Source organism: Melospiza melodia, chromosome 23, assembly GCF_035770615.1.
Source record: "Melospiza melodia melodia isolate bMelMel2 chromosome 23, bMelMel2.pri, whole genome shotgun sequence".
Lineage (NCBI taxonomy): Eukaryota > Metazoa > Chordata > Aves > Passeriformes > Passerellidae > Melospiza > Melospiza melodia.
This window is the reverse complement of record NC_086216.1, coordinates 9849361-9873186: the sequence shown is the minus strand read 5'-3', so window position 1 is coordinate 9873186 and position 23826 is coordinate 9849361. Positions and strand designations below refer to the sequence as shown.

General features: G+C 56.0%; 1 protein-coding gene across 1 annotated transcript in view; it reads right to left on the bottom strand.

The window, feature by feature from the left end:
• LZTS1 (leucine zipper tumor suppressor 1) overlaps nucleotides 1-23470 on the bottom strand; it is a 30281-nt gene extending 6811 nt beyond the window's left edge. The window contains exons 1-2 of the mRNA XM_063175185.1: nucleotides 23410-23470; nucleotides 559-968 (exon numbers count right to left, since the gene is read on the bottom strand). Of these exons, the coding sequence (XP_063031255.1) occupies nucleotides 559-909 (351 nt within the window). The 5' untranslated portion in view covers nucleotides 910-968; nucleotides 23410-23470. The remainder of the gene's footprint in view (nucleotides 1-558; nucleotides 969-23409) is intronic.
• Nucleotides 23471-23826: the final 356 nt, after the last annotated feature.

The window sequence follows — 23826 nt, the reverse complement described above, 5'->3', positions numbered from 1 at the left end:
TTACAGGCGGCAGCTGCAGCCGATAAGAAGAGTGTTATAAAAGAGTGGATTGGTTGGTTGAGGGGAACTGGAGTCAGTTGGCTGCTGTGAGGACAAGGAAGAGTCAGTGCCTAGAGGAGATGCCTACGAGAAACATCAAGGAGATGCGAAACTCTAGCGACATGGAACCCTTGCAATGTACTGACAATAGAACTCTTGTAATAGAGTGACAACAAATGGTGACCCCGACGTGATTCAGGAAAAAGGACTTGAAGATATGATCCCATGGATTCGGGAACCCTGTGGATTCGGGACTAAACTATACAATCCCGTGGATTTGGGGAAAGAGGATTCGACTATATGACCCTGTGGATTTGGGGAAAAGGACTTGAATCCTAAACTATTGGCAAAATATATCAATTGCAGCTACTAATGCTTGTTAAATATGAGCATAAAAGATTTGGAAGAAAACTATGCGATATGGAGCCCTTGCAATGTAATGACAATAGAACTCTTGCACTATAACGACAACAACAGTGGGACATCCCCCTGCTCCCAGGGCTGCTTTTCCCCACTCACCACTTCCAGCTGGCTGGGGAAGGGCATCAGCTTCTGCGGCGTGGGCGTCCCGAAGTCCAGCGAGCCGCTCCCGGCGGGCACGGCCAGCTCGCCGCCGCCCAGCACGGTGTAGTCCGGCCGCTGGGCGCCGTGCGCCTTCTGGCTGACCTTGATGTAAAAGAAATCCTCATTCTTGCTGCTCTTGGAGCCGGACTTGTGGCCGGAGTCCTGCGAGAAGCCGAAGCGGAGCAGCCCGTCCGAGTAGCGGTTGAGCTTCTTCAGGTGCGAGGACTTGCGGAGCTTGTACTGGGAGGCGCGGCAGTGCTTGCTGTGGAAGCTGTGGCCGGAGATGAGGCTGCTGACGCTGCCCATGCTGCTCCCAGCGCCACCAGATCATAGCAGAGCCCGCGGTGTGGCCGGGAGCGCCGAGCCTGGGGACACGGGGACACGGTGTGAGCCAGGAGAGGACAGCCAGGGGTGGCAGAGCTCCCCGGTTCAGGGGTTGAGTGTTAAAAATCGGTTAGAAAGTGTAAAATAGTTGATAGATTGTTAAGCATGTGCTGTTAGTTTGGTTACAAGGTGTTGGAACCCAGGACATTGCTCTGGCTGCCCTGGAGGACTCAAGACTCTGGCAGGAGGCTTAGTGACATTGGCACGGAGTCAAAAACACCTGTGCCTTTGATTTTAACCCATTGCTGCAGACATCTTTTATGAAAAAACTTTTCCTTAAGATTTTTCCTCCTGAGAAGCTGAGAGGCCTCAAGAACAAAATGTAAACAACAATTATCTGCTATCCCAACAGACTCCCGCATCTCCTGCCCGTTCCTGGCCAGATCCCAGCTCCACAGCCTCTCCCGCGTCCCTCTCCACTTTCCAGTGCTCCTCTTAACCTGCCTGAAAAGGGGCACCGCGAGCCTTAATTAGCATTAGGCTTAATTAGCATTAATGGCTGTGCGGCACTCGAGCGGAGCACTGAGCGCTGCCATCAGAGGCATGAGGGGCTCCTCCGCTTTGTTGTGAGGGGAAAAATGTAAATAAAATAAAGCCCCAGCTCCTGGTGGCCTCCATGACACTCAGCTCTAATGGGGACGCAGATCCAGCTCGGTAATTAGCGGTGAGAAAGGGGAAAGGCTCATAAATAAAATTATCAGGGTGCTGTTTGCACTGAAGGAGGAGGGAGAGAAGGTTTCAGCTCCATGCGGTGTTTGAGCAGCTCAGAGCTCCCACTGGGTGCTCTGACCCACTACAGAGCTCCCTAGGCCGAGTTCCAAGTGGGAATCTGGGGGTTAAACCGGAGGTGGGAGAGGCTTGGGTGGTGGAGGGGGTGCAGGAATGCTGTGCCAGGGCCCCCTCACTGCCCTATCCTCAATCCCGGAGTCAGGCCTCTGTTTTCCCATTCCTCTTTCCCTATTCCTCTTTTCCCACTCCTCTCTTTTCAACTCCTCTCTTTTCCTACTTCTCTCTTTTCCCACCCCTCTTTTCCTATTCCTCTTTTCCCACTCCTCCCTTTCCCCTTCCTGTTTTCCCATTTCTCTTTTCCCACTCTTCTTTTTTCCCATTCTTCTTTCCCCTCTCCTCTCTTACCCCACTCCTCTTTTCTCACTTCTCTTTTCCCATTCCTGTTTCCCACCTTCTTTTCCCATTCCTCTTTTCCCACTCCTCTTTCCCCCTCCTCTCCTTTCCCACCCCTCTTTTCCTATTCCTCTTTTCCCACTCCTCTCTTATCCCCCCTCTATTCCTATTTTCCCACTCCTCTCTTTTCCCACTCCCCTCTTTTCCCAGCCCCTATTCCTATTCCTCTTTTCCCACTCCCCTTTTCCCATTCCCGTTTCCCACTCCTCTCTTTTCCCATTTCTGTTTTCCCCTTCCTCTCTTCCCCCACTCCCCTTTTCCCATTCCTGGCTGCTCCCAGCCCCACCCATTCTCATCCCTCCCTTTATTTCTTTTCCTCTCCCCATGCCCGAGGCCCGGGATGGCTGAAGGGCAGAGGGAGGACAGACAGACTGCCGGCCTAATCCCCAATTCCATTTCTGGGAGATTAAGAGACGCGAGAAAGGCCCGAGCGGCTGCCGGGGCGCTGCTGATACCGGACTAGCAGGGGAGGGATCGCTGCGGGGGACGCGACAATTGTCCCCACAGTTGTCCTCACTTTTGTCCCCACAATTGTCCCTACAATTCTCCCTATAATTGTTGCCACAATTGTCCCCACACAGCCTGCGCCGGTGTCTGCACAGGAAGGCGCTGTGACAATGACACAGGTGCCACCGGCGGCTGCAGCGTCCCGGGCTGTGACATTTCTTTTCCTCCTGGGGAGGTTTACACGCACACACAGCCCATCCCTGTACATTTATTTTCCCCCCGGGGGGGTTTACACTCACCCACAGCCCATCCCTGTACATTTATTTTCCCCCCAGAGCAGTTTACATGCACCTATAGTCCGTTCCTACACATTTCTTTTCCTCCTGGAGGGGTTTACACACACCCACAGCCCGTTCCTATAGTCCCTATACATTTATTTTCCACCCAGAGATGTTACATGCACCCACAGCCCCTCCTTGTACATTTATTTTTTCTCCTGGGAGGGTTTACACTCATCCATAGCCCATCCTATACATTCATTTTCCTCCTGGGGAGGTTTACACGCACGCACAGCCCATTCCTATACATTCATTTTCCCCCTAGAGGGTTTACACTCACCTACATCCCATCCCTATCTATTTATTTTCCACTTGGGGGAGTTCACTCTCACCTACAGCCCATCCCTATATATTTATTATCCCCCCAGAGGGGTTTACACGCACCCACAGCCTCTCCTCGTACATTTATTTTCCACACAGGGGGGTTCACATGCACCCACAGCCCATCCCTGTGTACTGATTTTCCCTCCAGAGGGGTTTTACATAGACCCACAGCCCCTCCCTGCACATTTGAGCCCCCAAAGTCTCAGATTTTCTCGCTGCCCCCACAGGCAGGTCCCCTGTGGATTTTTGGGTGTTTGTGGGAGCTGGGAGAAGCGAGGAGGCAGCGCTGGGACCCTCCAGCCTCTTTCCTCCTCTGGCAGGAGGCATTTCACAGAATCACAGAATCACAGAAATTCAAGGCTGGAAGAGACCTATAAGATCATCAAGTCCAACCCATGTTCTAACTATTCAACTAGATCATGGCAGCAAGTGCCACATCCAGGCTTTTGTTGAACTCTTCGAGGGATGGTGACTCCACCACCTCCCTGGGTAGATGATTCCAGTATCTGACCACTCTTTCTGTAAAATACTTCCTTCTTAATTCTAACTTGCATCTCCCTTGACGCAGCTTGAGACTGTGTCCTCTTGTTCTGTCTGTTGTCGTTGTTTCCATCCACCCCAGCCCTCCTACACACACCCCACAGGGTTGGGCACGTTCTTCTTCTCCTTCCCTGTTAAAAATGAGCACTTTGGAAGCCGTGGGGCAGTCGGGATTCAAGGGAACGACGGCAAAAAGAGGAGGCAGCAGGGATGGGAGGGCATGGGAGCACAAGGAGGGGTCAGAGCTGTCCCATTTCCCTGTTCAGCGCCTTCCCAGGGATCCAGAGGGGTTTGCTGAGCCACTAAACCCCAGCACTGAGGACATTGAGGATATTGACACACAAAAACCGCGAGGAAAAATCGTGGCTGGGTTTGAGCGGGTATGGATGGGTCAGAGCAGGGGTCATGTGAAGTGTGAAAGGGAAAAAAATAAATGTAAATAATAAATTTAAAGATGTAAATAAAAAGAAAGAAAAAGAAATCAATAATAGATAAATAAATAATGAAACTATAATAAATAAATAAATAAATGTGAATAAAAGGAAATAAAAAATAAATACTAAAAATATATTTTAAAATAAATAAAGAAATGATAAAATAGATGCAAATATAAATTAAATAAATAAAAATAAATAAGAGAAAAATAAATAATAAAAACAATTTAAAATAAATAAACAATTAAAATGTAAATAAAAATAAATAAGAGAAAAATAAATAAAATAAAAATAAAACATATTTCAAAATAAATAAATAACCAATAAAATTAAATGTAAATAAAAAGTAAATAGAAATAAATAAAGAAATAATAAATAAAGAAATAATAAATAAAGAAATAATAAAAATATAATTAGAAATAAATAAATAATTTTTAAAATAAATGTAAATAGAAAAATAAATGCTGAGAGTTAAAGTGGGGGTGTCCTGTGGGCCGCTGCGGGTGCACAGCTGGAGAGGGGGAGCACAGCTGGAAAAGGGGAGCACAGCTGGAGAGCACTGGGGGCTGGGGCTGCAACACGGCCAGAGGTCACAAAACCACAGAATTCAAATTAAATCGAATTTTTCAAATTAAAATTAATTTTTGAAATTGAAATTCAAATTAAAATCTTGAAATTAAAAAGATCTTGGAGATCGAGTCCAAGCTGTAAAAGGGAGAGCGGTGACAGGACCTGCGGGTGGGGTCACGACGTCCTCGGTGATGTCACCGATTAGGTCATTACCCCGATCAATTAGCTCAATTAGCTCAATTAGCGAGCACGGAGAGCCACAGAAGGCTCCAGCGCGTCCCTGCCGCTCTGTGCCCGCAGCAAACGAACCTTTCCAGGATCTTTTGGCACGAACCCCGTGTCCCCTCCCCAAGCAGCTCCGTGACCCTTCCAGCTCCACCTGGATCAGGGAATTCCAGAATCATGGAATTCCAGCTCACTCCTGGGAGCCTGGGGGGGGTCCTGGGGGGGCTGATCCCCACAAACAGCGCGGGCTGAACCCCGGCGTTGGGGGGAAACACGTGGATTCACCCACTCGGGCTTGTGCGGAGAGAACGGGGGAAAAGAATGAATGGCATCTCATCAGCGCAGTCATGCCTACCCCGCACGTGGGAGCGCCGCTCTCCCCCCCGCAATCCAGCCTTATCTCCCCCAATCTTATCTCCCGCAGCCTTTGAAGCTTTCCCCCCTTTCCCTGCTCCTTCCCGAGCAGGTTTCCCCGGCAGGAGCCGCGGTTTTGCTGCTCCGCTCCCTGCCGATCCTGTTCTTCCCCCCCCCGCCCCGCTCCATCTCTGGAATGCCAGCGCTTCCTTCTCGCCTCGCCCCCGCCTTTTCCCTCCTGGATTATTATTCATCCTCGCCGTGCAGATGCTCCCACACATTTGGGTGTTTGTTGGGAGATGCTGGGATGGCACGGAGCAGCTGGGGCTCAGCCTGAGCCTTCCTCTTCCTCTCCAGCATTGCCAGGTGCTGTGTCCCTGTTATGAGCCCTGTGTTTATTTCAGCCCTGTCCCACCCGGCCATCTGGGCCTTGGGGACACAGGGAATGTGGCCCTGGGGTAAAAAACTGGGAATTTCCATGGTGGAAAGTGCTACCTGAGCACCTGAGTTGGGATTTAGTGAAGGGAATGGCTCAGAGCAGAGCTCGGAGGGCAGATTTGCACTGAGCTGGGCCTGGGAGCTGCAGCAAACCCAGACTGAGCCTCCAGAAGCCCCAAAGGCGGCTGAACCCCCTGAGCTGGGCCTGCTCCCCAAACCCTGCTGGTTTTATTCTCCAAACTCTGCTCTTTTAGCCTTCCAAACCCTGCTTTTTTTTCTCTCCAAACCCAGCTCTTTTAGCCCTCCAAGCCCTGCTGGTTTTTCTCTCCAAACCCTGCTGGTTTTTCTCTCCAAACCCCGCTAGTTTTGCCATCTAAACCCTGCTCCTTTTGCTCCCCTAACCCTGCTTATTTATCCTCCAAACCCTGCTGGGCTTACTCTCCAAACCCTGCCCTTTTTGCTCCCTTAACCCTGCTCCATTTTGCCCTCCAAACTCTGCTTTTCCTCCCCAAACCCCATTCTTTTTGCCCTCCAAACCCCGCTCTTTTTAGTCTCCAAACCCTGCTGTTTTTTCTCTCCAAACCCTGCTCTTTTTACTCTCCAACCTCTGCTCCTTTTGCTCCCTAAACCCTGCTCCTTTCGCCCTCCAAATTCTGCTTTTGGGTCTCCAAACCCTGCTCTTTTTGCCGTTCAAACCCTGCTCCTTTTGCTCCCCTAACCCTGCTGGATTTCCCCTCCAAACCCTGATGTTTTTGCCCTCCCAACCTTGATCTTTCTGCCCTCCCACCCCTGTCCTTTTTGCCATGCAAACCCCGCTCCTTTTGCTCCTCAAACCCTGCTGCTTTTACCCTCCAAACCCAGCTCTTTTTACTCTCCAAACCCTGCTCATTTTGCCCTCCGAATTCTGCTTTTTTGCTCCCCAAACCCTGCTCCTTTTGCTCCCCAATCCCTGCTGGTTTTACCCCCCAAACCCCGCTGGTTTCCCCCTCCAAACCCTGCTGGTTTTACTCTCCAAACCCTGTCCTTTTTCCCCTCCAAACCCTGCTCTTTTTGCTCCCCTAACCCTCCTCTCTTTATTCTCCAAACCTTACTCTTTTTACTCTCCAAACCCTGCTGGTTTTACCCCCCAAACCCTGCTCTTTTTGCCCTCCAAACCCTGCTGGTTTTACCCCCCAAACCCTGCTGGTTTTACCCTCCAAACCCCGCTGGTTTTACCCTCCAAACCCCGCTGGTTTTACCCTCCAAACCCCGCTGGTTTCCCCCTCCAGACCCTGTTGCTTTTACTCTCCCAACCCTGCTCTTTTTGCCCTCCAAACCCTGCTGGTTTTACCCTCCAAACCCAGCTCTTTTTGCCCCCCAAACAAACAGCATCATCCATCGCTTGCCGAGCCCCGTGCCCGAGCCCCTCCCGGCTCTGCCGGGGCTGAATTCATCCCCAGCCCGGGCAGGCGCCGGCCTCTCGTCGCTCCTTTGTGCCTGGGGGCCCCACGACACGGATTTCATTCACTGCCACCCATTGTCCCCGCTCATTCAGCGACATGCACCGCGCTGGTTTGTGGCCGCGGGCCGGCACAAAGCGCTCCCCGATTTGCCATTAGCGAGGAGGGGAGGAGGGGACACTCGTGGAGAAGAATAAACCCGGGCTCGGTGACACGTTCCAGGCACTCGAGTGGCCCCGGAGTCCATCACACGCGCTCGCTGTTCTGGCAATGGGCACCGGGAGGATTCGTTAAGGGGAGCCGGTGCCAGGCGCTGGGTGGGCACCGTGCCAAGGGTGGCACTGCCGCTGTTCCCCCCTGGCAGCTGGGCACTGCGGGTGGGGGTGTGATTGCTCAATAGCAAAAAAAAAAAAAAAATAAAAAAGGGAGGGAAAAGGAAAAAAAAAAAGAGGGAAAGGAAAAAAAAAAGGGGGGAAAAGGAAAAAAAAAAGGAGAAAAAAACGGAGGAAAATGAGGGGAAAAGGGGGGAAAGGAAAAAAAAGGGGGGGAAGTAAGAAAAAATGAGGGAGAAGTAAAAAAAGGGAAAAAAGGAGGTACAAGGGGGAAAAAAGGGGGGGGAAGGGGGAAAATGGGGGAAAAGAGGGAAAAGGGGGGAAAAAGGAAAATAAAAGGGGGCAGAAGGAAAATAGGGAGAAAAAGGAGGAAAATGGGGAAAAACGGGGGGGAAAGGGAAAAAATAAAAGGGTGGAAAAGGAGGAAAAAGGAGGGAAAGAGGGAAAAAGGAAAAACTGGGGAAGAAAAAAGGAGGATAAAAAGGGGAAAAACGGGGGGGAAAGGGAGAAACAAAGGAGGGAAGGAAAAAAAGGGGAAAAACAGGGAAAAGGGGGGGAAAAAAGGGGAAAAAAAGGGGGAGGGGACGGAAGAAAAAGGGAGAAAAAAAGAAAAAAAAAAGGCAATCTACATCACAGCAGTTCCTGCGGGAGGGTGGCTGGGATCAAGGTCACTTAGAAAGCCAAAAACCACGGCTGAATTGAGCAGCAGCTTTGGGAAGGGCTCTGCGGGAGCCGCGGACACCCCGGGAGGGGCCGGGGCGCGGGTCCCGCCCGGGATGTGCCCAAAGCGGCCGCGCCGGGCGAGCAGGGTTGGACCAGCCCCGGTGGGACCAGCCCCGGGTTGGACCAGCCCCGGGTGGGACCAGCCCCGGGTTGGACCAGCCCCGGGTGAGACCAGCCCCGGGTGGGACCAGCCCCGGGTGAGACCAGCCCCGGGTGGGACCAGCCCCGGGTTGGACCAGTCCCGGGTGGGACCAGCCCCGGGTGGGACCAGCCCCGGGTGGGACCAGCCCCGTGGGCGGCTCCGAGCCGCCTTTGGGGCAGAGCAGGGGGGATTCCTGCGGTTCCCGGTGATTCACAGCCAGGCCCAGCTCCGGGGGTGCCACCCCACCCTGCCCGGGATTGCTCAACGCGCAGAAAATCGGTGTCAGCAGCGTCCCCACGACTTCCCACGGCTCCTCTTGGCTCTCTGCTTCAGTCCTTTAACTCCAAGGTTCAAATCCTCTCCCTAGCTTAACCCAAACCATCTCCCATGACTAACAACCCTCTCTAAATCAACCTCATCACAGCCCTCTCCTATGCCCTCCCAATCTTAATCACAGAATTTCTAGGTTGGGAGAGACCTTTAAGATCACCGAGTCCAACCCATGTTCTAACACCTCAACTAGATCATGGCACCAAGCGCCACATCCAGTCTTTTTTTAAACACATCGAGGGATGGTGACTCCGCCACCTCCCTGGGTGGATGATTCCAGTATTTGACCACTCTTTCTGCGAAAAACTTCCTCCTTAATTCTAGCCTGTATCTCCCTTGGCGCAACTTGAGATTGCGTCCTCTTGTTCTGTCTGTTGTTGCCCGGAGAAAGAGCCCGACCCGCAGCTCACCACAGCCACCCTTCAGGAAGCTGAAGAGGGTGATGAGGTCACCCCTGAGTCTCCTTTTCTCCAGGCTGAACAACCCCAGCTCCCTCAGTCGTTCTTCTCCAGTGGGGAAGCCGTGCTGGTATTCCAGAATCCCCAGATTATATCCAGGTAGGAATGCTTGGCTGGTGTTCCAGAACCTCCAGATTATATCCAGGCAGGAATGCTTGGCTGGTGTTCCAGAACCTCCAGATTATATCCAGGCAGGAATGCTTGGCTGGTGTTCCAGAACCTCCAGATTATATCCAGGCAGGAATGCTTGGCTGGTGTTCCAGAACCTCCAGATCATATCCAGGTAGGATATAATCTGGAGGTTCGGTGCTCGGTGCTCTCCTTTGGACACGCTCAAGCATCTCAACGTCCCTCCTAAACGCTACAGAGCGCAAAATCCTAAGCGACGTACGAGGCCGAAAGGGCCCAAACATTGTTGGACTAAAGCCTTGTGCCCAGCAAATCCCCGGCCTAGAGGGGGCATTTGTCCCTCTCCTCCCCGTCCCGTAGCCCCCAGGGATGTGGGGGTGACACAAACCCTGAGAGGCCACAGGCAGTGCCAGAATCCCCTGGGATGGAACCCCCCTGAGATCCTGCAGGGTCACAGCCCCTGGGAAAGCCAGGCTGAGGGAATGGGGCTGGAAAAGGTTCTGCCCCAAAAGGCTGCCAGAGCTCCAGGGATGGGATTTTTGTGGGTCTGCACAGACCCGAGACTCTGATCCCTGCGGGTCCCTCCCAGCTCAGGACATCCTGTGATCCCAGAATTAATTGGGATGGCACCAGATGGAGATGATGAGGGAGTGAACATCTTCATCCCCTCCCTCCTGCCAGTCCCCAAAAGTCACTTTTGGAATCTGCTGCTGCCAGACCAGCCCTGGAGCTGGGAGGGACCCGCAGGGATAAGATGGATGGATGGATGGATGGATGGATGGATGGATGGATGGATGGATGGATGGATGGATGGATGGATGGATGGATGGATGGATGGATGGATGGATGCTCCCTCCTGGATTCAGGCCAGCCTGGGAACATCCCAGCAGCTTGGGGATCCCTGCTCCACCCACCTCGGCTTGGCCTTCAGCTCTCCCTGCACTCAGCTGCGGCCAGACTCCCCAAACCCTGCTCCTTTTGCCCTCCAAATTCTGCTTTTGGGTCTCCAAATGCTGCTCCTTTTCCCCTCCAAACCCTGCTATTTCTTCTCTCCAAACCCTGACCTTTTTGCTCCCTAAACCTCGCTCCTTTTGCCCTCCAAATTCTGCTTTTTGCTCCCCAAACCCTGCTGCTTTTGCAACATTTATGTGAGCAGCCCCCAGCCCTGCCTGGTGAGAGCAGAACCCAAATTTTTCCTCCCTCATTTTTTGGGTTAAATCCACTCCAATCCCCTCTCAGCTGTCATTCCTGGCTCCACCACATGCCGGAGCCCCCCGGTGCCACCCGGAGCCCCCCGGTTCTGTCCCCGCCGGGCTTTGGAAGCTCGGTGATTCACCGGGCACCCACACGAGCCACATCAGTCATGTCCTTTTTGCTCCCTAAACCCTGCTCTTTTTGCTCTCCAAACCCTGCTATTTTTGCCCTCCAAACCCTGCCCTTTTTGCTCCCTAAACCCTGCTCCTTTTGCCCTCCAAATTCTGCTTTTGGGTCTCCAAATGCTGCTGGTTTTCCCCACCAAACCCTGCTATTTCTTCTCTCCAAACCCTGACCTTTTTGCTCCCTAAACCTCGCTCCTTTTGCCCTCCAAATTCCGCCTTTTGCTCCCCAAACTCTGCTGGTTTTGCCCTTTCCATCCTCCCAACACCAACATTTGTGTGAACAACCCCCAGCCCTGCCTGGTGAGAGCAGAACCCAAATTTTTCCTCCCTCATTTTTTGGGTTAAATCCACTCCAATCCCCTCTCAGCTGTCATTCCTGGCTCCACCACGTGCCGGAGCCCCCCTGTGCCACCCGGAGCCCCCCGGTTCTGTCCCCGCCGGGCTTTGGAAGCTCGGTGATTCACCGAGCACCCACACGAGCCACATCAGTCATGCCCTTTTTGCTCCCTAAACCCTGCTCCTTTTCCCCTCCAAACCCTGCTATTTCTTCTCTCCATACCCTGACCTTTTTGCTCCCTAAACCTCGCTCCTTTTGCCCTCCAAATTCCGCCTTTTGCTCCCCAAACCCTGCTGCTTTTGCCCTTTCCATCCTCCCAACACCAACATTTGTGTGAACAACCCCCAGCCCTGCCTGGTGAGAGCAGAACCCGAATTTTTCCTCCCTCATTTTTGGGTTAAATCCACTCCAATCCCCTCTCAGCCGTCATTCCTGGCTCCACCACATGCCGGAGCCCCCCGGTGCCACCCGGAGCCCCCCGGTTCTGTCCCCACCGGGTTTTGGAAGCTCGGTGATTCACCGAGCACCCACACGAGCCACATCAGTCATGTCCTTTTTGCTCCCTAAACCCTGCTCTTTCTGCCCTCCAAACCCTGCTATTTTTGCCCTCCAAACCCTGCCCTTATTGCTCCCTAAACCCTGTTCCTTTTGCCCTCCAAATTCTGCTTTTGGGTCTCCAAACGCTGCTGGTTTTCCCCTCCAAACCCTGCTATTTCTTCTCTCCATACCCTGACCTTTTTGCTCCCTAAACCTCGCTCCTTTTGCCCTCCAAATTCTGCCTTTTGCTCCCCAAACTCTGCTGCTTTTGCCCTTTCCGTCCTCCCAACACCAACATTTGTGTGAACAACCCCCAGCCCTGCCTGGTGAGAGCAAAACCCGAATTTTTCCTCCCTCATTTTTTGGGTTAAATCCACTCCAATCCCCTCTCAGCTGTCATTCCTGGCTCCACCACGTGCCGGAGCCCCCCGGTGCCACCCGGAGCCCCCCGGTTCTGTCCCCGCCGGGCTTTGGAAGCTCGGTGATTCACCGAGCACCCACACGAGCCACATCAGTCATGCCCTTTTTGCTCCCTAAACCCTGCTCCTTTTCCCCTCCAAACCCTGCTATTTCTTCTCTCCAAACCCTGACCTTTTTGCTCCCTAAACCTCGCTCCTTTTGCCCTCCAAATTCCGCCTTTTGCTCCCCAAACCCTGCTGCTTTTGCCCTTTCCATCCTCCCAACACCAACATTTGTGTGAACAACCCCCAGCCCTGCCTGGTGAGAGCAGAACCCGAATTTTTCCTCCCTCATTTTTTGGGTTAAATCCACTCCAATCCCCTCTCAGCCGTCATTCCTGGCTCCACCACGTGCCGGAGCCCCGCGGTGCCACCCGGAGCCCCCCGGTTCTGTCCCCGCCGGTCTTTGGGAGCTCGGTGATTCACCGGGCACCCACACGAGCCACATCAGTCATGCTCGGCTACAAAGGCAACGCGTGTGCGACACCGTTAAATATTCCTGGGGCGGAGAGAAAGATCCTTTCAGCTCCTCTAATTCCTCCCAGCATCTGGCTTTGCGCGCTAATGAGCGCCTGAGACGGCAATTAGAGCCCTGCTAATTGGCAAGGCAGCAACGCCCGCTCCCCGCTTTGGTTTGGGGACACCTGAAGGGTGACAGTGGCACCTGGGGTGTCACTCCCGTCCTGTGCCAGGCGCCAAATTTGGGGACAATTTGGGGACAATTTGGGATGCTGTGGGGGACACCTCGCTGGAGGTGCCATCCCTGCACTGGCCGAGATAATTTGGGGATATTTTGGGATAATTTGGGATATTTTGGGAGCCGTCTGCGGCTGGCAGGTGGTGCCGGGGTGGTGACAGCTGAGCCTGGAGCCGCCAGGCCCCTGCTCACACTTCCCTTCCCGCACAATCTGCCGCGGGGGGAGCTGAAATTCCTGGTACAGGGAACTGAAATTCCCAGCTCCAGGAGCTGAAATTCCCGTGTCCAGGGAGCTGAAATTCCTGGTCCAGGGGCCTGAAATTCCCGGCTCCAGAGAGCTGAAATTCCCGGCTACAGGCAGCTGAAATTCCCGCCTCCAGGAGCTGAAATTCCCGGCTCCATGGAGCTGAAATTCCCAACTCCAGGGGCTGAAATTCCCGGCTCCAAGTAGCTGAAATTCCCAACTCCAGGAGTTGAAATTCCCAACTGCAAGGAGCTGAAATTCCTGGCACAAGGGAGCTGAAATTCCCAGCTTCAGGGAGCTGATCCCAACTCCGGGGAGCTGAAATTCCCCTCTCCATGAGGCTGAAATTCCCGGTCCAAGGAGCTGAAATTCCCACTCCATGGAGCTGAAATTCCCGGCTCCAGGGGCTTGAAATTCCTGGCTCCAAGGAGCTGAAATTCCTGGCTCCAGGGGCTGAAATTCCTGGCTCCAGGGAGCTGAAATTCCCACGTTCAGGGGCCTGAAATTCCCGGCTCCAGGGAGCTGAAATTCCCACGTTCAGGGGCCTGAAATTCCTGGCTCCAGGGGCTGAAATTCCCGGCTCCATGGAGCTGAAATTCCCGGCTCCAGGGAGCTGAAATTCCCAGCTCCAAGGAGCTGAAATTCCCGCCTCCAGGACCTTAAATTCCTGACACAAGGGAGCCCAAATTCCCGCTTCCAGAGGCTGCTCTGCTCCAGGAGGGTTCGGGGATGGATCCCTGAATTCCTGCCCGGGCTGGGGGTCCCGCAGCCTCCCCCATTCTCTGCCTGCTGGGAGGGCTTTGCCTGCCCTGCTAAAAATAGCAGGGACTTGCTGTAACTCGCCATGAGCCCGAAATACTTCTCCATCCTCCCAGCTCACGTGGCTTCAGCCCTGAATTATGGATAAATACGACGAGGGGGCACCAAACCCATTCCCCTCGAGGTGCTGGCACCGAGGGCTCCTTCCCCAAACCCCAAAAAACCCGCGGGGAACACCTGGGCCCAGGCTCTTTGTGCTGCACGACTCCCCCGGGCACAGGAGGGGAGCAGCAGCATCCTCTCCATGTAGAGGCAAAATTTAGCAGCGGTGCTGGGGCTGCCATGGAGACCGGGCTGTGTTTGCAATCCCCGCGCCTTTTATTGTCTCTCTCTCTCTCCCCCCCCTCTCTGAAAAGCAGCCAGGAGCGGCAGGGCTGGCATTGCTTCGCTGGCATTGCCGTGTTGGCATTGCCACCCCGCTCCTGGTGGGCACAGCAGCCAGCCCAGCCCTGCCTGGGTGCCCGCTCTGCTCCTTCAGGGCCACCTCGGGCACCTCCTGGTCTCTGTGGGGACCAAAAAGCAAATTTGGGTTTGCTGGGGCTCAGGTGAGGGGCACGGGGCCACTCTCTGCTGTCCCCTCTTCCCTGTGCCCTGGGGACAGCCAAGGAATGGAGGAGAAGAGAAGGAATTGGGATGGAATTGGGCTGGTTTGGGGCTTTTTCCTCCAGCCAAATAATGGGGGACAAGGGCTGGAATTGGGTTGGTTTGGGGCACTTTTCCTACACCCAAGGAAGGGAGGACAAGAGGTGGAATTGGGCTGGAATCGGGCTGGTTTGGGGCTTTTTCCTACAGCCAAATAATGGGGGACAAGTTCTGGAATTGGGCTGGTTTGGGGATTTTTCTACAGGCAAGGAAGGGGGAACAAGGGGCTGGAATTGGACTGGAATTGGGCTGGTTTGGGGATTTTTCTACAGCCAAGGAATCGGGGACAAGAGCTGGAATTGGGCTGGTTTGGGGATTTTTATTCCAGCCAAGGAAGGGGGAACGAGAGCTGGAACTGGGCTGGAATTGGGCTGGTTTGGGGATTTTTTTCCTACAGCCAGGAATGAGGAAACAAGAGCTGAAATTGGGCTGGTTTGGGCATTTTTCCTACGCCTAAGGAAGGGGGGACAAGGGGCTGGGACTGGGCTGGAATTGGGGCTTTTTCCTACAGCCAAGGAATTTGGGACAAGGGCTGGAATTGGGCTGGTTTGGGGATTTTTCCTCCACCAAGGGCTGAGAAACAGGAGAGGGGGAGTCTCCGGCCCTGGCAGCAGCAGCAGCAAACCCCAAATCTCTGCCCCAGCCTGAGGAAAATGAGAACCAGAGGGAAAAACCTCTCCCAGGCAGGGCCTAAAGATCCTCCTCAAACCCAACCCAGCGCCAGGCCCGGGCTGGGCTTTGCTGTGGTTCCTCCTGCGCTGCCCTTCCCTGTCTGTGGCACCGGTTCCACCCAGTTTTGTCTAAATTTGGGGATTTTTTGTGCCTGCCTGGCGCTCAGAGCTCAGCTCCTGCTCGTTGGTGAGGAGCCAAGCTCAATCCTCGCCGCGAGGAGCATCTGCTGCTGCTGTCTCCTCATCCCCAGCTCCTCTCCTGCTTCCCAGGGTGTCACATCCCATCCCAAAGCTCCAGTGCAGCAGCAGAAGGGGGAAAAAAAACCCAAAAAAAACCCCCAAAAAAACCCCAATAAAACCCCCCCAAAAAACACCCAAAAAAAGAGGCAAATTCACTTCTCGCTTTCTATTTTCCTTTTCCAGACTTGGCCCGTGGTGAATTCCACCCCTTTAATGCCTGGCTGCCAAACGGAGCAGCTCTCCCAACGGGGAAATGTGCATCAAAGTTGCAGGGAATATTTAATTAACCTTTAAAGGAGCTCTTCCCTAAGTGGCTCAGGGAGATGTCGCTGAATCGTGCTGAAAATCGGGAGGGAGAAAAAGAAAAAGGAGGAAGTTAAAGATCCAAAATGTTCCTGGATGCTGAGCAGGAATCTCGGATTTTGGCTTGGGCAAGGGGCCAAATGCACAGTGCTGAAGCCAGGGGGAATTGGGCTGGTTTGGGGATTTTTACTACAGCCAAGGAATGGGGGAAAAGGGGCTGGAATTGGGCTGGTTTGGGGTTTTTTTCCTAGACCCAAGAAGGAGGGATAAGAGCTGGAATGGGGATGGAACTGGGTTGGTTTGGGGATTTTTCCTACAGCTAAGAATGGGGGAAAAGGGGCTGGAATTGGGGATTTCTCCTACAGCCAAGGAAGGAGGGATAAGAGCTGGAATGGGGCTGGTTTGGGGATTTTTATTCCAGCCAAGAATGGCGGGACAAGAGCTGGAATTGGGCTGGAACTGGGTTGGTTTGGGGATTTTTCCTACAGCAAAGAATGGGGGAAAAGGGGCTGGAATTGGGCTGGAATTGGGCTGGTTTGGGCATTTTTCCTACAGCCAAAGAAGAGGGGAAAGGGCTGGAATGGGGCTGGTTTGGGGCTTTTTATTCCAGTCAAGGAATGGGGGACAAAGGGCCGGAATTGGGTGGGTTTGATGCTTTTTCCTACAGCCAGGGAATGAGGGACAAGGGGCTGGAATTGGGGATTTTTCCTACGGCCAAGAATGGGGGAAAGAGCCGGAATTGGGCTGGAATTGGGTTGGTTTGGGGATTTTTCCTACAGCCAAATAATGGGGGACAAAAGCTGGAATTGGGCTGGAATTGGGTTGGTTTGGGGATTTTTCCTACAGCCAAGGAATGGGGAACAAGAGCTGGAATTGGGAGAACTCAGAGAGGACACCCTGGGATGGCAGCAGGGATTTTTGGGAGGTTTTTCCTTCCCCAGCATCTCCCAGCTCCATCCTCTCCCTCTCCCAGGCCTGGCAGGATCCTCCCAAAAATGAGAAAAATGATAAAAATTCCTTTCACGGAATGAAAAAAAAAATGATAAAAATTCCCTTCAGGCCGGAGGTGCCTTTTTGCTGAGGGGATAAATGGGAATATTTCAGCCCTGGCTGTGAGGAAGAGGGAGAAAGAGGGGGAAAGAAAGAGGGGGAAAGAAAGAGGGGGAAAGAAAGAGCAGGAAAGAGGAGGAAGAGCTGGCTGGGAATTCTGCAGGGATTTCACATTTGCTGCTGCTCATGCAGGATTTGCCTCCCCAAACCCAGCGAATGACCCCATTTAGGGCTTCCCACAAAAAAACCAGGAATCCCTTGGTGCTCTCAGAGGCTTCTCCCAGCCAGGGGAGCAGCACAAAACCAGGGCAGGCAGCAGGGAAAGCCCCACGTGCCGCATCTTTGTGCATTCCCTGCTATTTTTAACTAATCCCGAATGGAAAACCCTGCCTGGGGCTGCTGCTGCTGGAAAAATCCCCCCCAAAGGGCAGCTGGCCAGCGAGGAGCAGCGAATAAATCAGGCAGGGGTGGGTTTGGGGGCTGAGGAATAGCGAATAAATCAGGCAAGGGGTGGGTTTGGGGCCTCCCAAGAGAGAGGGGATTTATAAACATGGCAGGAAATGCTCAGGGAGGGGGGGACAGGAAAAATCCTCTCCAAATTTCCTGTCGGGGTTGAGCGTTCCCTGATTCTTGAGGGATGGAGCTGCCACGGAGCCACGGCCAGGCTGGGCTGCTGCAGGAGCAGCTTTAGGAGCAGTTTTAGCAGCAGGTTTAGCAGCTTTAGGAGCAGTTTTTTGGTTTTTTTCTGCAGCAGCAGCTCCAGGAATAGCTGCGGCGCTACTATGGATTCACACTTGGCCACGCAGCACCGAGCTCTGCCGGCGGCCCCGGGTGACTCCGAATCCCAAAAAGGGACCTCAGGGATCTCTGGGAAGCTCAAAAGGATCCCATTCCTGGTCCTGGGCGACTCTGTGTGCCAGGAAGGGCTCTCAGGGATTTCTGGAATGCTCAAAAGGATCAAATTCTCAGCCCTGGGTGACTCGAGGCTTTTTCCTACAGCCAAGGAATGGGGGACAAGGGCTGGAATTGGGCTGGAATTGGGCTGGAATTGGGCTGGTTTGGGGATTTTTCCTACAGCCAAGGAAGAGGGAAAAAGAGCTGGAATTGGGCTGGTTTGGGGATTTTTATTCCAGCCAAGGAATGGGGGATGAGGGGCTGGAATTGGGCTGGAATTGGGCTGGAATTGGGCTGGAATTGGGGAATTGGGCTTCTGTCCTGGGAAGGGCCCCTGGAGCTCGGCTCAGGTGCTCAGGGATTTCTGGGATGCTCAAAAGGATCAAATTCCCAGCCCTGGGTGACTCGAGGCTTTTTCCTACAGCCAAGGAATGGGGGATAAGGAGCCTGAATTGGGCTGGAATTGGGTTGGTTTTGGGATTTTTCCTACAGCCAAGGAATGGGGGACAAGGGGCTGGAATTGGGCTGGAATTGGGCTGGTGTGGGGATTTTTATTCCAGCCAAGGAATGGAAGATAAGGAGCTTGAATTGGGCTGGAATTGGGTTGGTTTGGGGATTTTTCCTACAGCCAAGGAAGAGGGAAAAAGAGCTGGAATTGGGCTGGTTTGGGGATTTTTATTCCAGCCAAGGAATGGGGGATGAGGAGCCTGAATTGGGCAGGAATTGGGTTGGTTTGGGGATTTTTCCTACAGCCAAGGACAAGGGGCTGGAATTGGGCTGGTTTGGGGCTTTTTTGCTACAGAAAAGAAGGGGAGACAAGAGCTGGAATTGGGCTGGAATTGGGCTGGTTTGGGGATTTTTGCTACAGTGAAGGAAAGGCAGGACAAGAGCTGGAATTGGGGAATTGGGTTTCTGTCCCGGGAAGGGCCCCTGGAGCTGGGCTCGGGCGCTCAGTGGTTTCTGGGATGCTCCCAAGGATCGGATTCCCGGCCCTGCTGCTCGGTGCTGCCCCTCTCTGCGTGCCGGGGATGCCTCACCTGAGCCTCACCTGAGCATGACAGGACCTGCCCGCTGCAGCCTGGGCCTTGCCGAGGGAGGGAAAAGGGATTTGGGGCTGAGGAGAGAGCCAGGGGGGCAGGAGGAGCTGGGACAGACCCTGGGACAGGGACAGAGCCCTGGGACAGACCCCATGGACAGATCCCTGTCCCCTCCGCAGCAGAGCAATGTCGCAGACACCTTTTTATGAAAAATCCTTTCCTTAGGATTTTTCCTCCTGAGAAGCTGGGAGGCCTCAGGAACAAAATGTGAACACTGGTTATCTGCTGCTGTGGAATGCAACAGGGGCATCTGGGATTGGTCTCATGTGGTTCTTTCTAATTAATGGCCAATCACAGTCAGCTGGCTCAGACAGAGAGTCCAAGCCACAAGCCTTTGTTATCATTCCTTTTTCTATTCTTAGCCAGCCTTCTGATGAAATCCTTTCTTCTATTCTTTTAGTAGAGTTTTAATATAATATATATAAAATAAAATAATAAATCAAACCTTCTGAAACACGGAGTCAGATCCACGTCTCTTACCTCAACCTGAGACCCCTGTGAGCACGGTCTCAGAGCATCCTCGCTGCCCCTCCTGCCCTGCACACCCGGGCACGGCACTGCAGAGCCCTGGCATCCCCCGTGCCCAGGGGGGCTCTGTGGGGGCTCTGGGCTGCTCCAGAGCTCTCATTTTGCTGGGGCAGACCCCTGGGACAGACCCCTGGGACAAAACCCTGGGACAGACCCCTGGTTCAGACCCATGGATGGATCCCAGGGATGGATCCCCTGGGATGAATCCCTGTCCCCTCCACAGCAGAGCATCCCCCTTGCCCTGCACACCTGGGCACGGCACTGCAGAGCCCGGGCATCCCCCGTGCTCACGGAGGCTCTGTGGGGGCTCTGGGCTGCTCCAGAGCTCTCAGATTTTGCTGGGACTGACCCCATGGACAGACCCCTGGGATGGATCCCTGTCCCCTCCACAGCAGAGCATCCCCCCTGCCCAGCACACCCGGGCACGGCACTGCAGAGCCCTGGCATCCCCCGTGCTCAGGAGGCTCTGTGGGGGCTCTGGGCTGCTCCAGATCTCTCATTTTGCTGGGACTGACCCCTGGGACACATCCCTGGGACAAAACCCTGGTTCAGACCCCATGGACAGATCCCTGGGACAGATCCCTGGGATGGATCCCTGTCCCCTCCACAGCAGAGCATCCTCCCTGCCCAGCACACCCGGGCACGGCACCGCGCAGCCCTGCCATCCTCCATGCTCATGGGGGGTCTGGGCTGCTCCAGAGCTCTCATTTTGCTGGGACTGACCCCTGGGACAGATCCCTGGGACAAAACCCTGGGACGGATCCCCAGTTCAGACCCCATGGACGGATCCCAGGGATGGATCCCCTGGGATGGATCCCCGTCCCCTCCACAGCAGAGCATCCCCCCTGCCCTGCACACCCGGGCACGGCACTGCAGAGCCCTGGCATCCCCCGTGCCCAGGGGGGCTCTGGGCTGCTCCAGATCTCTCATTTTGCTGGGACTGACCCCTGGGATGGATCCCTGGGACGGATCCCCAGTTCAGACCCCATGGACGGATCCCAGGGATGGATCCCCGTCCCCTCCTCAGCAGAGCATCCCCCCTGCCCTGCACACCTGGGCACGGCACCGCGCAGCGCTGCCATCCCCCACACCCGCCGGGCTCTGGGCTCCTCCAGATCTCTCATTTCGCTGCCTGAGCCTCTCCTGCCTTCTCCTCCCCCCCCTCGGCAGCGCTGAGTAACGGGGTGGGAGGGACGGAGCGGCCCCGTTCCCGTTCCCGGCCCCGCCGGGGGCTCCGGAGCATCCCCCGAGCCGCGGTTGTGCCGCCGAATGCGCTTTTGCAGCTGCCATTAATCGCCCCCAGCGCTGACGGGAGAGGGTTTCGCACTCGCGGCTCTTTGTGCCGCTCATTAACGGGGCTGGTAATTAATTAATGGGCCGAGAGGAGCGGCTCGGCAGCGCCCCCGGGAAAAGCCGGATGGGGGAGCGGGGGTGAGCTGGACACAGGGGAGGGACAGAGGGTGGCACTGGAAAAGCCTGGACGGGGACACAGGGGACAAGAGGGTGGCACTGGAAAATTTGGCTGGGGACACAGGGGACAAGAGGGTGGCACTGGAAAAGCCTGGATGGGGACACAGGGGACAGAGGGTGGCACTGGAAAAGCCTGGATGGGGACACAGGGGACAGAGGGTGGCACTGGAAAATTTGGATGGGGACACAGAGGGGACAGAGTGACACCAGAAGGGCCTGGCTGGGGACACAGAGGTGAGCTGGACACAGGGAAGGGACAGAGTGTGGAACTGGAAAAGCCGGGCTGGGGACACAGGGACACACAGAGGGGACAGAGAGTGACAAAGGGACACACAGAGGGGATGGAGTGACACTGGAAAATCCTGGATGGGGACACAGGGACACACACGGGGGACAAAGTGCGACATTGGAAGGGCCTGGCTGGGTGCACAAAGGCGAGCTGGACACAGGGAAGGGACAGAGTGACACTGGAATGGCCTGGCTGGGGACACAGGGACACATGGAAGGGACAGAGTGACACTGGAATGGCCTGGCTGGGTGCACAGGGGGCAGAGGGTGGCACTGGAAAACCGGGCTGGGGACACAGGGGACAGAGGGTGACATTGGAAGGGCCTGGCTGGGTGCACAGGGGTGAGCTGGACACAGGGAAAGGACAGAATGTGACACTGGAAAAGCCTGGCTGGGGACATGGAGGTGAGCTGGACACACGGAAGGGACAGAGGGTGACACGGGAAAAGCCTGGCTGGGGACACTGGGACACACACAGGGGACAGAGTGACACTGGGAGGGCCTGTCTGGGGACACTGGGACACACACAGGGGACAGAGTGACACTGGAAGGGCCTGTCTGGGGACACTGGGACACACACAGGGGACAGAGTGACACTGGAAGGGCCTGGCTGGGGACACAGAGGTGAGCTGGACACACACACAGGGGACAGAGTGTGACACTGGCCAGGACTGGAGGGTGACACTGGCCAGGAATCCCTGGCAGAGCTTCCCAGGGCAGGTAAATCAGTTTTGCTGCGTGATGCTTGATGGTGGAGGAGTTTTTTTTTTCCTTTGCTCTGGGGAGGGTTTGGGCAGCCACGGGGGCTCCTGTGGAAACCCACGGGGCTGCTCCCAAAAACGGGGTCCTGTTCCCAAAAATGGGACCCACACTGTTCCCTCCTGGCTGCCCGAGGGAGGAGAAGGTCACAGGACACAGACAGAAACCCCTGGGGCCCTGCTGGTGCCACGGCAGGAGGGGACAGCAGGAAAGCAACCCCAGCAGGGATGCAGCTGTGCCAGCCCTGCAGTGACACCGAGGGATGGGGACACATCCCTGCGGATGGAGGGTGGGATCAGCACTGGGGGGGGGGGGGGGTCCCACAGGACCCCAGACCCTCTCATGGGGGTGGGACCCTCCTGCCACACCAAGGGGGGACCCCAGGTCCCTCGGGAGATGTCACTGAGCGAACACGGCTCGGGGGGCTCAGCAGGGCCGGGAATGCCGTGTGCCAGGACGGGAATACCGCCGGCCAGGACGGGAATGCCGTGTGCCAGGACGGGAATGCCGCCTCCAGGACGGGAATGCCGTGTGCCAGGACGGGAATGCCGTGTGCCAGGACGGGAATGCCGTGTGCCAGGACGGGAATGCCGTGTGCCAGGACAGGAATGCCGCCGGCCAGGACGGGAATACCGTGTGCCAGGACGGGAATGCCGTGTGCCAGGACGGGAATACCGCCGGCCAGGACGGGAATGCCGCCTGCCAGGACGTGTCCCCGCTCTCGGTCCCCCCAGGGAGCACCTGGATGTGTCCCCAGCGAGCGCTCGGTGTCGCCGTGAGAGCGGTGACAGCCCGGCCGTGGCAGCGCTCCAGCGCCGCGTTTCCAGGCGCGATTCCTCCCCGGCTTTCCAGGAGGAGCTGCGCGGCCTCGGGGCGGCTCTGCCCCTCCCTCCCCCGCCTTGCCCGGGCTGCAGAGCCCCGGGAAGGGCCCTGCAGGGCCGGAGCTGCCGCATCCATCCAGGTGCGCTCGGCGTTTTCCCGCAGGGGCCCCCGCGCTCCTTCCTCGCCTCCCACGCAACCGGCGCTGCCCCCGCGCAGCTCCAGCGGCGAAAAATTCCTGCAGGGGGAATGGTGGAGCAGGCAGCCCCTCAGCCGGGGTGGCTCCGAGCTGATGACAACAAACCAAAGGCATCCACCCGTCCGCTCCTCGCCTTCCTTCCCTCCTCGCCGGAGCTCTGTAACCCGAGGCAGCCCGCACCGAGGTGCTGCTGAACAGGCAGAATTTTCTCGCTGCCGTGTGAAAAGAAGTTTGCCAGACTTCAGAGGGAAGCGGAAAGAGCCGGGGCTGAGCTGCGGGGGAGGCTGCGAGCGGCCGGAGGGACGGGAGCCGGCAGCGGGGGCGAGTCCGGCCGCTCTGCCGGGGCCATCCCGGCTCTTTGTGACCGAGCCCGAGCCCCGTCCCGGGGCTGCACCGGGAGAGCGGCGGTGCGGGGCATCGCGCCCGGCGTGGGGGTCACCCCAAAACCATCGCGTTACGGGGAGCCCCCACCGCGCATCACGGTCCCTCGGTGTCCCATCAGCGTCCCCCGGCGCCACCAGCGCTTCCCCCGCGCGTCCCCTCCGTGCCCTGCCCGGTGTCCCCCCCCGGCGTCCCCCGTGCCCACCTCGGGTGGCCGCTGGCTCCTCGGCGCGGCGCGGGGCTCCGCGGGGCTCCCGGAGCGGCCCGGCCGCAGCATCCCCGGCGAGGCGGCGGCGGAGGAGGAGCCCGGACCCCGCGCCCGCGCACCGGGCCCGCCCCAGCGCAGCCCACCGCCTTTGTGCGCCGGCCCCCGGCCCCTCCTCCGCGCCCCCGGCCCCTCCTCCGCGCCCCCGGCCCCTCCTCCGCTCCCCGGGCTGGGGATGGGGCAGGAGCGGCGTTTTCTGCTCGGATGCTGAGCGAGAAGGGCCCGCGGGGGGATCCGGGCTCGCCGGAGCTGGGGTTGGGTCCGGTGCTTCGGGAACGGGAGGAGCAGCCAGGAGCCCGCCCGGCTGGGAAATGTCCGGGCTGAAGTTCCTGTTCTGCTGCATTCGCAGCGAGGACT